At 32.3% G+C, this 18,671-nt stretch overlaps 1 protein-coding gene across 12 annotated transcripts in view; it reads left to right on the plus strand.

Moving 5' to 3' along the window:
* The window catches only part of Camk2d (calcium/calmodulin dependent protein kinase II delta), a 300,003-nt gene that overhangs the window by 244,006 nt on the left and 37,326 nt on the right, over positions 1 to 18,671 (plus strand). For 3 of the 12 annotated variants that reach the window (XM_076864712.2, XM_076864709.2, XM_076864713.2), the window contains exons 9-16: positions 1,866 to 1,960; positions 4,969 to 5,091; positions 5,912 to 5,995; positions 6,417 to 6,459; positions 9,700 to 9,737; positions 13,997 to 14,056; positions 16,161 to 16,202; positions 18,387 to 18,435. In XM_076864712.2, the coding sequence (XP_076720827.1) occupies positions 1,866 to 1,960; positions 4,969 to 5,091; positions 5,912 to 5,995; positions 6,417 to 6,459; positions 9,700 to 9,737; positions 13,997 to 14,056; positions 16,161 to 16,202; positions 18,387 to 18,435 (534 nt within the window). The remainder of the gene's footprint in view (positions 1 to 1,865; positions 1,961 to 4,968; positions 5,092 to 5,911; positions 5,996 to 6,416; positions 6,460 to 9,699; positions 9,738 to 13,996; positions 14,057 to 16,160; positions 16,203 to 18,386; positions 18,436 to 18,671) is intronic. The other 9 variants (XM_076864716.2, XM_076864710.2, XM_076864719.2 and 6 more) reach the window with 5 other exon arrangements.

An 18,671-nucleotide genomic window follows, 5' to 3' on the forward strand; every position in this document is an offset into this window, starting at 1 on the left:
GACTTTGCTTTGAACTACTCTTTTCTGAAATAGGCTGTAAAAGTCAAAGGCAATTCAACGATAGCTTCAAGCCATTTTAGCTGTAATAGTATTCTTTGTTTAATAAAGAGATCCATACTGATAAACAGAGATGATGCTAGGTCTCCCTAGCAAAGACAAGGTATAGAAGCCATGAAGCCACCTCTCCTGAGGGAACAACAAAGTTCCAGGGTATCCAGGTAGAGAGCCGCCAGTCCTACTCTCCCCTTTCAGGTTTTCCAGGCTTAAGGAAACAGCATACAGGAGAGGTCAGAGGAATGGCAGAACTTCCTCCAGGATGATGAGCTAGAGAAGAAACCAAAGGCCTGAATGAAGCAGGTCAATAAAGTATTTGAAAATTAGCGGGAGGAACACTTGATGATAAAGAGAACTATAGTGTCAAAACAGAAGACCTCTAGACTGCAGATACGTTTTCAAAACAAGTTTTTTAAAAAAGCTATGAATATATAATTTTAACTTCAAAAAGTTAAAAAGTGAAATCATATATTGATTAAATTACTTTGTAAATATAGTTAGCCCACTGTATGCAGGTTCCACATTTGTGCATTCAACTAACCATGGATCAAAAATACTTGAAAAAAAAAATTGCATCTGTACTGAGCATGTAGACTCTTTTTCTTGTCCTTAGTTCCTAAACAGCATAATATAACACTTATGTACCTAGCTTTTTTATTATATTGGGTATTATTAGTAATATGGAGATGATTTAAAGTATATAGGAAGATCTGTCTAGTTAATATGCAAATACTACACAATTTTGTATAAGGGACTTGTGCATTCATAGATTTTGGTATCCCTGTGTATGGTTCTAGAACAAATCCCATTAAGAAACCAAGGGAAGTGACTTTATTACATATTTATGAAAAATATATCAAATCATATTGCAATTATTTATTTATTTAAATTCAATGTGAAATTTCATCCTTCTCTTCCCTTTTACTCTCTAGTATTATATATAAGTTTATAAGTTATATAAGTTTATATAAGTTTACTATATAAGTTATATAAGTTTATATAACTTATATAAGTTATATACGTTTACCTTAATGAGTTTATATGTAAGCTTTTATTTGAACAATGGGTTTCACAATTGAAAAAATACTGGATAATCACAATATCATAATTCTAATACATTTAATTTATAATTAAAATGATTGAAAGCATATACACACATATTCATGAATTAGGTTCAGTATCTATATATATATATATATATATATATATATATATATATATATATATATATACACACACACACACACACACACACACACACACACACATATATTCCTCTGCAGCAATGCTTGTCTGGATGTTTAATTGAAAACTGTTTTTGAAGACAGAGATCACTAAAGAGAAAAGGGCTTTATCTTTATCTTTATCTTTATCTTTATCTTTATCCTTACTCCTAGGGACACTGGCATTTAGAGCCTGAGTTTATTATCATGATGCCATCACTCAAGTGTCCTGAATACTAGCAAAATAAGTATGAGAAAATAAAAACACATTGTTTTTAACCTTCAGCCTACTCAGAATCTACATAGATAAGAATATGAGGAAGCCAAAGAATGTGTCACCCAAAATGACAGGAGATATTTTTTCATCTTTAGACTTTAGTGAGGTGGACTGACAAGGTGAGAGTTCTCCAGTATAGGAGGACTTTAGCCCCCATGCAGTGCTTCAGCATAGATCAGAATGTGTCTCAGAAGTTTTCCAACAATGCAATTCTCTCTGTTCTGATGGGTGCAGCTTAATATCATTGAGGATCAGCCATATTTGGTGTATTGTTGTCTGTATGACTTATGTCAATATGTTCATTTCCCCAGGTGTCATTCTCTATATCCTACTGGTGGGGTATCCACCTTTCTGGGATGAAGACCAACACAGACTCTACCAGCAGATCAAGGCTGGAGCTTATGATGTATGTAATAAGTATTCATGCTGCCTTAGAGGAGTGTTTGTTTTGGTTTATTGACTCAGAGTCATATTTTCTCATTGTTCATTTAACCATAATTCTCAGCGTTTTCCCTTATTTCCCTCTCCCTTAGGAAAGGGAAGATAAAGAGTAAGAATTGTAGCAAATGTATACATTTGGTATTTCCTTTTAGCTCACTATCTCCTAAAATGTAAAGAAGTTTGAAGTCTCTGAAGAAAGACTTTACTTGTCTAAATGTTCAGATTTTAGTGCATACGAATTAAAAAAGAAAATGCCTGCTTCAGAGATGATTACTATCTTTTTAGTTGAATTTTAACCCCAAATGCCTATCACATGATTTTAAAATGTGTATCAGTAATACTTTGCAGTAATTCATGTACCAAATAGAACATCATTCTACTATATCATTTTTTGGTCTGGTTTACCTGAATGAGTTTATATGTAAGCTTTTATTTGAACAATGGGTTTCACAATTGAAAAAATACTGGATAATCACAATATCATAATTCTAATACATTTAATTTATGATTAAAATGGTTGAAAGTATATACACACATATTCATGAATTAGGTTCAGTACCTAAAGAGGAAGGATTTATTTATCTACTTTCTGTTGATATCTTAGCTTTGAATTCCCTGATATAATTTCCTCTCTTGAAAAATATAGTCATGTGTTACTTAATGATGGAGATAGTGTCTGAAATGCATTGTTATGTGATTCCATCATTGTACAAACATCAGAGTATATTTGCACAAACCTAGATAGTGTAGCTCAGTCACTTGGTGTGGCCTCTTGATGCAACAGATGGAGTAAACATGTGATGTGTGATGCCATTACACATGTGATGCTGGGATAACATGGTGTGCTATTTTATAATCAATTGTTTTTTCAGAAACGAAAGAAGTATACTCTAAAAATAACAATAAATACATGGCAAGGTAAATACATAAGCATATCCAGGAATATAGTTGCTTATTATCAAATGTCATGGACTATACACAATTGTATGTATTATACTTGTGTGACTGGCAGCACAATAGATACACTTACACTTGTGTCACCACAAGTGTAACCCATGAGTAAAGCATTGTGCTATGACATTGTGATAGCTATGACATTGTTAGGCAATGGAAATTTTTAGCTCCATTATAACTTATGATACTACTGTCACATATTTGTTCCATCATTGACCAACACATCCCAGTACCAAGCAGTATTGGGTCCATGTTATATGCACAAGTTAAAAGTTCAGTGTGGAAGTGATATGAAAATTTTTATTATATTTTGTCCAGTCTCAACCTGTTCAATGTATTTCTGGGAAAATGTTGTATTTACATGGATATCAGTGTATCAGCTATCAAAAATTTAAAATGTCTATTCTTTTTATTTTGAAGCCTTCCTTTCTAGACAGACTAATAATTGGACCAAATCATCATTGCATGCTACAGCTAGCACAATCACTATCTTTACAGACTAGAACCAGGCCCCTCAGATGCACTGCTTGGTGAACACAGAGGAGTGCCTTTGTGGAAACTAGAAACATGAGGAAAGGACCCACCTTTCTTTAGGCAAAATTGACCCCTCATTTGCGGCCAGGAAACCTACCAACACTGAGACACAGCTAGGAGTGTTTTCCCAACAGTTCCTAAGAGCAAGTTTATATAACTGCTCAAGATAAGCTTATGGAATTTAAAAATTACATTGTTAAACTGGCAAAAATTGTAGGTAATAACAAAGCAATCACATTTTTCTCATCTTTCATTTGGCTGTTGGATCACAAACTGCTAATTCTATAACTTCTGAAAGTGTAAATTCCAAGACACAGTGATTGTAGTTTTTTTTCACAATTGTCTATAAAAGCTAAACATGTATAAGTAGAAATTATCTATAAAATCTAACATGCCAGTAATACCAATGACCCAGGAGGCTGAGGCAGAAGGATCACAAGTTCAAGGCTGGTTTCAGCAACTTAGCAAGATCCTCAGAAACTTAGGAAGAACTTGTCTCAAAATTTAAAAAATAAATAAGAATAAATAAAAAATTAAAAGGGCTTTGGATGTAGCTCATGGTAAAGTGCCCCTGGGTTCAATCCACAGTACCAAAAAAAAAAAAGAGAGAGAGAGAGAGAGAGAGAGAAAATTCATGAACTATAAAAATTTAGTGACGGATGTGCTGAAAATTTCTCTTAACCCATGAAGGATATAGTATCTAGTATCTATTAATTAAGCTAATTATATTAAAATAAAATTAAATGATTGCCAATAAAAATTTAGTGTAAAGAAAATTTGGATCTTTAGTTTTATTATATAGTTATTAATATAATGATGGAATACTAATGGAAGTTGTTGAGAGTTGGGTACTGTCATGCACTTGGGTGAAATGTATAATTAGATTAAACTTCTTGAGATGTTTACCTGAAATCCTGATGATGCTTTCGTAGTCTCAGATTTCTTTTCACCATAGCAATTCAAGCTGCCATGATTTTTAGTTCAGTGTTGGCCCAGAAATTGAAGCTGTTTTATTATCTTTGCTCTTATTGTTTGTGAGATGTGAAAGTATATAATATCTCATATTGAGCTGTGTAATGTAGGATAGCATGATGACATTAGCACATGTGAAAACCTCACATTTTTTACTTACTTTTGCAGATAATTATGAGAAAGATTGCATACAATTTAATTTTCAGATAAAACAAAGATATTTTGAGAGGAATAGAAAATTCTTAGGTTGTTTTACTAAATTTTACAATGTATTCACTATGTGTAATATGCAGTTTAGTACATGTGTTTGTCCCTTATCTATTCAGCATATATAGATTTATATATGGAGTATACCTAGATCAGTTTATCTATTTTGGGTATAATTTAACTTAAACAAAAAGTAAATTTATAAAGAAATTTACTAATTATGAAATTGTTAATATATTTGTCTCTTCCTCATTTGACTGAATGCATCTGTTTTTCTAAACTCTTGATAAATTTATGTCTTTGAAGTTTCCATCACCAGAATGGGACACAGTGACTCCTGAAGCCAAAGACCTCATCAATAAAATGCTTACCATCAACCCTGCCAAACGCATCACAGCCTCAGAAGCACTGAAACATCCATGGATCTGTGTAAGTAGCAATTCTCCAAAAACCTTAGGAGAATGAAAAAATGAAACTCTCCTTTAATATATTTTTCATGAATTTTAAAATAATTTTGCAGAAAAAAAATGAAAGTCAGAATGAATTGACTTAAAATAAATTTTATAATTGTAACAAATCCGATTTGCACAGATTTCTAAGTAAATATTGTCTATAGTAACACAAGGAACAGACCATTTGCCATAATAGTTGTCAACAAGACTGATGAATACAGGTTGAGAAGGTAACATCAAGAGTTAATGCATCCCAAAAGAAGAAAATAGAGTTCAATTATTTATCATTAGCAGCTTTAGAAACAAATCTGAGATTTGAAAACTAAGAGTGGAGTTTTGGTAACATTAATACATGGCCATAATGGTCTGAATGAACTTTAGAACTACGAAGAAAAAAATAACACAAAAGTACTAAGAAAAAACAGTGGAAATCTTGGGGTACTCTAAAAGCTTAAGTAAATTTCTAGAATGAGTGTCAAACATTAGGGCAATAAATATGGCACCAAGTAAAAGAAAAGCAGTCTAATAGAAATGTGACTAAAGATTTACTGAATTTAAGATAATGTGGGAAACCAGTGATATTCATTTATAAACGTATAGACTTTCTATTCATAAATGTTTCAGCTTAGTTGCTAATAGTCATGAAAAAATTATTCTCTTATTTTTACGTAACATTGGCAATTGAAATTAATCATGAGTGCAAGCACTATTAATAAAGATTTAATGAAGTTGAAGATACCATTATGCTTAGTATGTTTTAAATATCCTCAATGAAATTATTTTTTCTCCTCTTTCAGCAACGTTCCACTGTGGCTTCCATGATGCACAGACAGGAGACTGTGGACTGCTTGAAGAAATTCAATGCTAGACGAAAACTAAAGGTATGAAATTTCATGTTTTTGCGAGAGTGGAAAGTGAACTATTATGGGGGAAAATAACTTTTAGCAAAAGCTTTTACATGTGTAGATCTCAATACTTCATATTGTTATGTTTCTGGGTTGTGGGAAAATGGAATATGCACCATAATCAGGCACGAAGAAAATCTAGGATCAGTGTGGTGCCACATATAGTAGTTTCTACCTTCAGGAGAAAGAGCAATGTGATTCATAATCCATCTGGTCCACACATTACAGTGATCCCAGCATCACAAAAGGCACAGGTCTAGGACTCTTCTGGAAATGAAAAAAAAAAAAAAATTTCCTAACTGAAAATGAGAACAGGAGAAGATTTGTTGCCCAAGACTATTTATTAGGTAAAAGATTTACAACCTTGATTTTTTTTTTTTTCTTATTTCTCTGACAGGGTGCCATCTTGACAACTATGTTGGCTACGAGAAATTTTTCAGGTACATGCGTTCAAAACTGTTCTCCCTATTGTCTGCTGTCCTCTGTAGTGGTCTTTTTTTTTTTTTTTTTAATTCAAAATCTAATTATTAGAAAAATTCTATTGTTTGGGTATGGCAAATGTGTGGCATAGATTCCTTTCACACCTGTGACTGCCACTGGTACTCCTCTAAGGTATTGTCTGCTGCAGAAACTCTTGGGACTACAGCCCTCATGGGAGAACCCAGAGAATTCTAGGCAATAGTCAGTGCTGCTATGGACTAGACACCCTTCTCTCAAATACTGTGGTGCACACAAATATTGGAGATATGTACTTCTTCATTTTGTAGTTTTCCATATCAACCCTAGAATGTATTAATTGTTATTTCATAAAATAATAACTATAAGTTTTTTGTCTCATTCTTATAGGAAGTTCCATTAAGCAATATTTTTAAAAGAAGACCATTATTTTGGAACTAATTTCTCTTAGGCCTACATTCTTTCCAAAGTACAGTAGTATATTGGAATGCAGTAAAACTAATTACAACTGCCCAAGGTATCTAACTCCAGAACTTAAAGAGAACCAGCCACACTGACATATCACAGGATAACAAATTCTCCTCTGGTAAAAATAAGTGTGTTGAGCAGAGTCTAAAAGAAGCCAAAGAGATGAATTGTTATTAAATGACTCCAAAAGGGAGAGAAAAGTGTAAATTATTTTCAGAAATTTCAGAGTTTCCTTCTTTGATAGATTGTCCAAAAACTCTAGGTTTCTAAAATTTACATTTTGAATAATCAGTCTTATATACGGGGAGATACAGAAGCAGCAATGAAGCTACAATGGATAAGCTCACAATTTTGACATTTAGACTTAGAATAATTATCAAAACTTACTGCCAAAATATTACCACCTTAGTTTTCATAATAATGATATACAGCATCAATCTATCCAGCTATTTTAGTTCTTTATTTTGCTGAGCCTGGATGTGATAGTGACATCGGGTGATAACCCATCATATTATTATCAACTATTCTTTCCACAGCTATATTAGTTAAATGGTGACTTCTGCATACTTGCCATCTGGTTAGAGGCAATATAATACATAGTCTGTTAACCAAAAGCAGTAATAATAGTACAGTCAGCAGTGCTATGAACTGAGGGACTATGTTGGTCATTTGTATGTATGTTGTTTGGTGTAATAAAATCTTGTAACTACTTTTGTCAAGTTACTTGTTTTGTAAACAATTGAATAATATGTTTGACATTTATATGAGTGAGTTCAATGCCATCTCATTATTAGGTAATATACACTATATTGAAATAAATTAATATTTACTGTGGCCCAATAATTCATGAATCATTGAAAGGTAGGATGGCTTATATCATATATATTGTTAATAGCAAACTAACTTTAAAAATATCTCCAGAATTAAAATTATGTATTTCATGAAAATATTAAACAGAGTCATAAATTGGGCCTTTATTAAAGAATGTTTGTACCCATTTATATAAACTTTTTGTTTAACTCGTATTTTCCTTTCCATCATCCTGTGAGCTAAAAATTCATGACTAATATATGGATTTTATATCATTTCTGATTGTCTTAGCATGAAAAGTAAATCTTTTTTATCCATCACTTCAAAATCAACAGAATAACATTAGACTCAGTTACATCTTATACTTGATATTGCATTTTAGTTTGGAGTATGTTATTCATTCTATTTCATTGCCAAACATGCTCTTTAAATAATCTGTCCATGAGTATATGGTTATAAAGTTGTTTTTATTTTTTCTTTTCTCCCTGTATGTGGAATGTATTTCTTGTGAGGTAAGGTGATTAGTAACCAAAAGGAACTTCTCTGCATCTCCTAGGCCAAATCGCTGCTTACCCTGGATCATTGTTTTCTTTTTGCTTGCTATTGCAATTCCAGTTATTCTGAGTTTGCTTTCTAACCTATTAACTGCCACAGGAATTACTTAATATTATTGCTTTTTAGCTCCAAGCAAACAGTATTATTGCTAAGGCAACAATTTCTTTACAACCTCAAGTGATAATAAATTAACAGCCTTGTTGCTAAAGACTAAATAAAATTAATACTTTTCTATCTTTTAAATATATTTAAAATTATAACAAAGTCATCATCAACATAAGGTCCCAAATACAAGAAATATCAGGAAATGAAGTTTATTTAGCTAAGTACTTTCAATTCAGTTGCCAAATTCTATTTTGATGCACTTAAATATTTATTACATACAATTAACATAAAATGGAAGTACACACTTTGTTCTACATATTCATGAATGTTCTACACTTGGTGTACTAATTGTCATTGACAGTTATGTTATCTGTTCACTCTGTGTGTACCCATTCATAAATATATTTTTGAAAGGATGACTCTTCTACCTTTTAATATACTCAAGAAGTCCTATAACAAAAAGAATGACAAAGGCTTCCCCCCAGGAAAAATGAGAAATGAATTTTACAGAAGACATTATGCTTTAGGATTTTTCTGATTTAGTTGAAGATTTTATTTTCTTTTATACCATATCTCAAATTGTATGGTTTTAAATTTTCAATTTTACTAAAGGCTTTTGTTTAGTAAGTCTTTATATTCTAATTCTGAAGTATAAAAGAATATATAATGCCATTTTTTTAAAGATCATGTGCTAAGCTTTTAAAAAATTTGCTCTAGGTCAATAATATGCCATTTTGTTATAAATTCAGTCATTAATATTTTTTACAAAAGCTAAAATTCTCTGATTTCAAAAAATATAAAGATGTTATTTCGCCAGAGCAAATTTTTACAAATGAGTTTTCAACCTCTAGAAAGAGGAGCTTCAGTGGCAGAACTGACATGGCCACCATACTTGTGGTGTGAATGAACATGTAATACAATCTGTCAGCTGATGTCTCAAGATTGAAACTAACTTTCTGGATTACAAAAGGATAGTCCAGTTAAAGTTCCAGTATCCTTTTCGCAAACAACAGTAAAGTCCAATAACACAACTGGCAAAGTTTCAATTTCTTTCAATGAACTACATAAGAACTTAGTTCTAAATTTGTTGTGGCAAAACCAGAAAAGTGATACTGTATTTCAATGTCCTGTAAGCTCGCGCTCATCAGTGTGACCTTGATAACTTGGCATATGTTGGCCATAACTCAGCAAAGGTGGTAGAAGGAAACAATAACCTGCCTGTCTTGTTGCCTAGCTGAGGGTTTTGATGGGCAATTCACTAAACTGATTTTGCTCTCACTTTGCAGCAGCCAAGAGTTTGTTGAAGAAACCAGATGGAGTAAAGGTAAGTTAAATGGGTTATCTTCAACCATTTTTGACTTTCAGATGCTGGATAATTTTAAATATAAGCCCCAAGTCATTGCACTTTTTATTTTTTATTGTTCTTGATAATAAGATGCAAAGAAATATTTACAAAATTAATAAACAAAGACAACTAATACATATACTAAGATATGTATTTTTATTTGTTTATATATTAAATAATCACCAAAAAAGTAGTATTCATCTATAGAGTTACCATAGAAACTGAATGTCTAAATCCTCTCTGATTTACTACAGTCCCAAATACCATGGTGACCTGAAAATCCATGAAAATTAAATACTTTTACAAATAATTATGATGTATGCTAAAGATTGTTGAAGTGTATATAACCTAAAATAAATAGTAGGTCTGGAAAATGCAACGTCAAATGACCACATTTCTCTGCTCTAGTGGTTTTTCTAAGGTCTTAATTGTTCCTGTGTTTTTATCATAAGGTTTAGAGACATGTTCAAGATTCATATACTGAACAAATATTAGAAAAATCTTTCAAGGAAGATAACAACAGGATATTTTGACTTCTCGGATTTCTAATCAAAATGACGCAACTTGTTTTCTACTGATTGTATTTTGTTTAAGGGAGTTTTCTTTTGATGGAATGTAATTTTATATTTGCATAATAATGTTTGTTATCTTTCCATAGTATGATCTAAATGTTTCATTTTTTTAATCCTTCTCTCTCTCTTCCAATGGCAGATTCATACATTCCTCATCAATACTTCAACATTGTTGGGAATTAATTAATATTCTCATATTTGAACTTGACTCAAAGTCAGGTGGTCAGTTCACATTGAAAATAGAAAGTAGAAATCATTTGTCAGTTCTTCTGTTCATACCCAGTCATTTCTTCACCACCTGTCTGTGTGCACTTTGGGAATTTCCTGAGTCATGCACTTGTGATTCCCATTAGGATGGCATTTCCGATCACCAGTTGCTTCCCTCAACTTATAATTGTATCTTCCTTTTACTTATTTTATTCAGTCTAGATTTTGGCAAAGACTGTTGATTTCTGTTTTTTTCTTAATGTTACATTGGTAGAAATATGGTATTTTAAAATTTTCAAATGTCTTCTTTTGAATTTTTCTGTAGCATTCAGTGATGGAGAATTCACAGTTCCTATTAAGATGTTTATTTCCACTATTATCCTTTTACAGAAAGAAACATTTTCAGAACTTTTTTTTTCTTCTAGCCAACTTATAGCTCCTCTTTGAAAACTAAATTATTCTGTACTACATGCTTTGGCACTTTAAATTCAACGGGTCATACTTTTTTCTTTTCCTTTCTCTTTGACTGGTCAATTCAGAAAAGGAAGTCGAGTTCGAGTGTTCAGATGATGGTGAGGATCTCTATCTGCCAGATTTCTCCTGTGAAAATTCACACTTAGGAATAAAACAGTCTTATTTAATATAAGTTAGTGTAAGTGGAGGAAGTATAGAATCATCACGGGTCAGTGTTAATCAACTGTCAAAACATGGTATCCACTTTCACATTATATTATTTTTCTTCTGAAGTTAATATTTTAAATAGGTAAGAAGTTAAATCCTCATCCATATGCTGTTAATGAATTTGACCTTATGCAAGGACAAAGTCATTTTCTCTTTGAAAATAAAAGGACCATGACATAATTAGTGAATATTTACCGACAACTAAAGAAATGCTATGGAGTTATCTTTCAAATGAAGATCATGATTGCTAAAATAAGAATTATTCTTTCTATAATACATCCGCTGTTCAGTTTATAAATAATGTGAAAGTGATCTTACAGTGTATTCATCATAACTAAGCACCTTTAAAAGAAATATGCATTAATCTCAACATTTAATAAATTCAATGTCTGAGAAATAGGAATATATTACCCATGCTTCATAAGGGTAATTCAGTGCATCATTTAAATATTTGATTCAGTTCAGTTTTTTTAAAAGAAAAATATTCTGCTTCCATACCTAAACATAGATGCATTCACTTTTATGTTTAAAAGACAGTTAACAAAAGACACTTGTATCTTTTAAAAGACAGTAACTTAACATAGCTACATTTCTCTTGTATGTTTAAAAGATAGTTGTGCTTGAACCCGTACTTGCTATTTGACTCTTTGAAAGGAAGTTTTTCTAGCATTTTACTTAGAAATTTACCTACTATTTTCAAATTAATTAATTTTACTAACACCTTCCAAATATTCCCACAATAAAAAATTCAGTAAGCTAATCTTTTCATTAACAAAATGTTTCCAACTGCACATTTAAATATGATTGAAAGTGGTAGTTGAGACTTATATCTATGTACCTCATGTTTGCCATGCCTGGTGATACAGGATGGTTTATCCACACAGAACAACCCTCATTTGGGAGAGATGATGGTGTGTGTGTGTGCTGTGTATCTATAGGTGAATGTGTATGGGGGGATGGTAGGCATGTTTGCACTTATACAGATAAACTCATGTGCATAAGTATGCATGTGGGACATTTTCACTAAAATAAAGCATTTCTAAGCAAGCAATTACATCCTGGGGTGGGGAGAGAATCTCAATCTTATCTCAAAACAGAAATAAAAATATCTCAGAATATTTCTCTTTTATTTGCATCCACTGATATGAACTAAATACAGAATGTTAAATACATGTAGTGCTTTAATCATACATATCCCTTATCATTTGACAAGAATCCAGCTGTGTTTTGCCAAGTGCTCTTCCTTCCTAAGAAGTATTTGTGTGTGCATCCCTCCCTTATCTCATGTATTTTCTACTAACAGAAGTACATTTTGATCCCTCTTTAATAGACACCACTACCTCTTATCTCTTTTTGGCTCTTATCCAAATTTTTGCATTAAATTTTGTGCAGTTTGATTTAAAGAAAAATTTTTCTAAAACTATCTGAACAGTATAGATTTATAGTTTAACATTTAATGAGTTTTCCAGTAAAGTTTAAAAGTTGTCTGTTTTTCTGCATGTCACAGAGCACAGTATTACAAATTATCTAAATAATACTACTGATACCAGTAACCACACAAATACAAATAAACAGAAAAGCAAAACAACTCATACATAAATTATTTTTTTTATATTCTATCTTCCTCTCAATGCTAATTTCAATATGATGTATAGGCACAAATTTAGATATTCCAGAAACCCTGAGCAATTACCCATGTAATCACTTATAAATACTCATCTGGTATTTATTTATTTTATGTAGCACGAGTTCCTTCTTGAGTCCTTAAGTACATTTACATTTGTGTTAAAATGATGGGTTTTCTTGTTTAATAAAATAATATATTGAAAATACCTAGATTATATAGTATAAGAAAAGTAATGTTTATATTTGCTTGATAAACATAATGTAATATATCATGCATGAGTTTAAAACGATGTTAGTTTTTTTTTTAGTCTGATTCTTTAGTGCCCAAAATCACTTTGTAGTTTCAAGTTGTTTCTAGTCCACAAAGAGTCTTCTCTGTGGGCCATTACAATATTTATTTACCTTCCGATTTTCTTTTTCAACATGGAGCCCACAGTGGTACAGATATCTTCTTTAAGGGTAAACCCAATTATTAATGCAAGTGAACTGTATTACTAAATGTGTTCTTTTAGGATAGCAGTAACACTTTGAAAGAAAATATGGTGTTTTCCTCTTAAGCAATTGAGAAAAATAAAGTCCTTTTATCTTCCATATAAAGACTTTGACTTCCCCTCTAAATAACAGAAGATGTATTTTTAAAGGAGACCCAGACTTAACATTTTTAAAAAACGTTTTAACACCTGCCTTTGTCAGAAAATCCAGGTTTTTAGTTGGATGGTAGTGAATGAAGGCTCCCCAGAGAAAGATGGTTTATGTATGACTTCAGGGTGGGGGGGACTGTAACAGTGAACAATTGGAAGCTTGGAAACAGAATCCAACCTGAAGAGTATGAAAACGGTCATATTCATTTCATACTCTCCACTTGATCTGAGCTCCACTGAAGCGGCTCTTTGTCTGTTTGCCAAGGGGGCACAGCCAAAGCTGCCACATCTGTTTTCTCACCCTCCATCACAGACAAGGTCCTCACCTGTGCATGACCTTCGGAGACTAGAGTGATCATCCTTCCTGTCAGTCGTCACAGTGTCTTTCACGTTCATCTTCAGTGGCTCTTTATTTTCATGTCTATACCTCCACGTAGACATGCCGCGTAGAGGGACTTTGGCTACCGAGGGGTTTAAGGCGTCTCTGTTTCTATTTTCTGCATACCCACAGATAAACAACAAAGCCAACGTGGTAACCAGCCCCAAAGAAAATATTCCCACCCCGGCGCTGGTATACCTGGACTCTTTGTAACCCTTCTTAACTTCTTTACTGTTTTTTGTTGTTTCTCTCATTTGCTTTCACTATATAGATACATACATATATATATAAATATTTTATTTTGTTGGGTTTTTTCTTTTTTGCTTTTTTAAGATGTGGAAAATGTTCATCTCTTTTTCTTTTCTTTTCATGTTAAAAAAGTTGTCAAGCAGTATGTTTCTAACATGAAATTATCTCATTTCATTGTTGAACATTGTGCTGGTCTCTGTGGTTGAAATTTTTGCATGCTGCCTTAGAAATACAGTAGAATGCGCTTTGGTTTCTCTTAGCTCTTCTGATGATGATAACAGCTCTGACATCACGCAAATGACCGTCTCTTCGTTTCATGACATAAATGTTGACATCCAGGAGAGCTAATGGGATTATTGCTAGACGACATAAAAGCCGACCTTATTCAGAGTTTTATTTCCCTCTCATTCAAAGACAACATGGCTTTGTAAGACCTCATTTTATGAGATCAAGAGGCACTGGATAATTTAAAGCTTTTTGTTTGTTGTGTTTTAAATTAAATTTTCACTGTTTCACTTTTATCCAAACAATGAGTTTGCATAACATAGAACCTTGCATTATCAATGCAGACAAGTTTCTTCCATTTTGGTGAAATCCACACAATTAAATTAACTCAGTTGAACACTTTGAGATGATGTTGTATTAAAATTCAAAACTTGAATACTGGCATTCTGTGTTCTAAGCTATATAATATTTACCTCAAACTGTTCTCATATTTTGATTTAAGATTTTCAGAAATGTTTCTGATTTATTTTTTTACTGTCCCCATACTGTTATTGTAAATGAATAATGAAAAAAAATAGGAGGTTATTCACTTGGGTCAACCAGTAAACTTAATTTTAAATGTAAAGGAAGAAAACATCAAAGTAGAAGATTATTAGGGCCAGAGGTAGCTCAGTGGCTGATCATGTGCTTAGCATGCAGGAGGCCCAGGTTTTGATCCTCAGCGCCCCCCAACACACACACACACATACACACACACACACACACACACGTACACACAAAAGATAGCAGGTTATCTACTAGTGAAGTACACTGTCCATCACAGCTGCAGCCAGGGAAAGCATGAAGGGAGCAGTAGATATGTTCTCTAAGTATGCAGGATTAACTATCATGGGAAAGTGCCTGTAGTGGGTTGGGATAAGTCCTACTTGCCAAGGCATCAAATAATGATAGTGTCAAGCAGGCCACTGGTGCACAAACCCCGAATCTTTTCTTGCATCAACTGTTTGCATATTACTTTCCACTTGAGATTTTTTTAATATAGTAATAGGAAAAACACAGTATTTTCTTCATGGAAAAAAAACATGACTTTACAGCCAATTATTCTGTGTAAAAAGTCCATAAAGCAGAAATTTTCTTTTAGATATGAATGCATACAGGATTTAACAACAACATGTTTCCAGTTGTAGTTATTATATGATTAGTTCTAGAACCCATTAAAAGATTCTTTTAAATGATTCTTAGAATCTCTCATGGATTTTTGAAATGTATGCTTTAAGATGGTCTTTTTTATTTTTAAAATGTGGTCCGATGTTTCTAGATTTTTTCCAAGGGTATTCAGCTATGTGCTAATTATAATGAAGATAACATAATTAATTCTCCAAGCAATACAGCTGAAAAAAATAACTTCACAAAGAATATGAAATCTTCTGAAAGAGATCTACCTTCAGTCACTTTGGCCCATTTTCCATGTGACAACATTAATGGGCGCATTAAAGAAACGAAGGTTCTCTCTGGCATAGGACTTGGTGAAACAGTGGGTGCCTCTTCAGGTCTCCAAATTTCAAAGCCCTGTGTGTATACTGATCAGGAATAAGGTCTTTGCATGCTGCTTCCGGGTAGGGCAGAGTCTTATCTCATGGCTCACCAGGGAGATCTTTCATCAGAGATCTTGTCTGCTGCAACATCTGACAGCAGTTAACATTGCTTTAGCTCTTGTCACTATTTAGTTTTGTCAGTTGGCTCTTTCTGCTCTGTCCCTCAGACTAGTAAGAATGTACTTACCAATGCGAACTGTTTCTTTCTCTATTTTGTTCTCACTCAGGAGCCCCAAACTACTGTAATCCACAACCCTGATGGAAACAAGGTATTCAGAAAGAATCAACCACATCTTGCTTTAACAAGATTACACATCTCATCAAATTCTCAATGCAAAATTAATTTATGATCTAAAAAAGAAAAAGAAAATCTTTGTTCTTTGTTTACTGCACTTTCTTTTTGGCCTAATGATTCTAAAACTGTACACCAGACTTCTTTCAAACAAAAATGAATGACAGCTTGAAAGAGAAATGAATGATACCTTTGTAAGAAAATAAAGTCAGGTTATACATTTATAATGTCATTCTGTCATGATGACTGTGTATCTTAAGCAATTCTACGTGGTCTTTTTTTGTTTTTCCATGCCTGTTTGTGCATTGTACTGTAGATGTATACTGCATGAAATTTTAGAATTTCTTGCTATCATTCCATTGTCTTCAAAAATATCAACTTGAGTTTATAGGTATTTGTTTAAATTTAATGTTGTTTCTGAGTTTTATTCTCCTCTGTTGTCATAGTATTTTGGTTTTGTTTTTGTTTGTTTTCAATTCCCTGTTGTTGACAGTGTTGTTGTTGTTTGGCATGAATTTGAGGAGAATTGGGAGTTTCGCTTCTTGTGAAATATGTTTGTCATTGAGTTGTATGCATTTCAGTAACAGTTAATTATTTATGCTGAATGAAGACTAATATGCTCTACCTATTGTAAATTATTTGTACAGCATGTTAATTAAATAACAGCACTTGCATACATATCTAAGGGTGAAGGGAGACATTTTCTGAATGTATTTTATGTTTCCCGTTTATTGCTTTTTAGACATTATTTTATCTCTAAGGGAAAGAAAAATACCATCATCAGACTTTTATCAAATAATAATATAATCATGGGTCTTACTTCTCCTTACCCTCATCAACAGTGGGTGGGCTTAGAAAATATATTTCCTCTCTGGTTTAACATTCCACTGGTCAATACTGAATCATTAAAGTAAAAAACATTAAGTATTAGTTTTTTAAATTTGAGATGCATTTTACAGTTAAAGACTTAAGGTAGTGAGGACCATCACATATGAGAATGATTTTTTCAATAGCATTAGCAAATGAAAGATCAAGCATAGCAGCTGGAGTGGACACTTTCATAGTTCTAGCTATATCATTTGTAAGAGTTGTTGCATGGTATTCCTTGCTTACATAAATTAGTCTACTGTTACAATGCATGGGTTTATCTTCCATGTTTAAATCTAAACGCTATGTCACCTTAAGGAACGCATGAAGACTTTTTTTTTAGTTTGGTGTGTGTGGAGACTCTGGGTACATTTTTATATAGCTTATCCCTTTGATTCAAATATTGTGCATTATATTTATATAAATTGATCACTTTTTAAAATATTGAATCTATAAAAAAAAACACTGACTGGTATTTCATCACTTTTCAAAATCTGTTTTATGTCACTAAGCATATAGTTATTGATTGAAAGTTTGCTTGCAATTTTTTTCAGTAGCCTTAACTTATTCCAAATAGAAAACTGTATCTTTCTGATGCATACTGCAAAATTTTTTCCTAGAAAATATTTTTGTTAGTACACTTTTACTGAAAATATTTATCAAAACATTTTAAGAAACATACCTCAATATATGGCAATTACAGTGTACTTTTAAGTGTGCTAACTTGTCTTCAACTTAATTTGTAGTTTCACAAATAAAGAACTTTGTCTTTTCATTGTGGAAGTGGGTTTCTTATCAGTGACAATCAGTTTCTAATTTAGGCAAAATAGAAAAAAAAATCTAAAAGTAAATTATTTCGTACAATTCCATTGTGCTGGCCCAACATGAAAAGTCTTCTTCAAATTGCTTTCAGCCTATTATCGGCTCAATACCTTTACTTTCTTTATTCTCTTAAACACATACAAAAAAACATACTTTATGCAACACTGTGACAAAAACACATCTTTACCCGGTTTTTAAAATAAATTATATATTCTACTGCTTCTACAAATCACCCAGAACTTATACTGCTACAGATTTAGGCAACCAGAGTACTCCCTTTTTGAAATGTTTATAACATTTGACATTTTATTTCTGTTAAAACCACTTAAATGTATTTGTCCATCTGCATGTCAGCATATGCACACAGCCTGCTGAAGAATTTTGCATGATATGCATATCACTAGTCAAATTCATAAGATGAAATCAAGCCATTCATTACATGCAACTTAAAAATGTGTTTTCTTTTCAACAGGAGTCAACTGAGAGTTCAAATACAACAATTGAGGATGAAGATGTGAAAGGTATGCTCAAGTCAGAAATTAAAAATCCTAACCCAAAGTTCCATATGTATCAGAAAAGAACATATTTTGTTTCAAATAAACAATGAATTTAGGAAGTAGTCTTATCGTGAAACACAAAGTTAAATTTTTTATACATACATTATTATTTCAATATATACATATTGACTTTTCCAATTTTTTTTACATTATTTTATGTGTTTTAAAATATTGATATACTCAGACACATTGTTATCATG

This window comes from Callospermophilus lateralis, chromosome 8 (assembly GCF_048772815.1).
Source record: "Callospermophilus lateralis isolate mCalLat2 chromosome 8, mCalLat2.hap1, whole genome shotgun sequence".
Lineage (NCBI taxonomy): Eukaryota > Metazoa > Chordata > Mammalia > Rodentia > Sciuridae > Callospermophilus > Callospermophilus lateralis.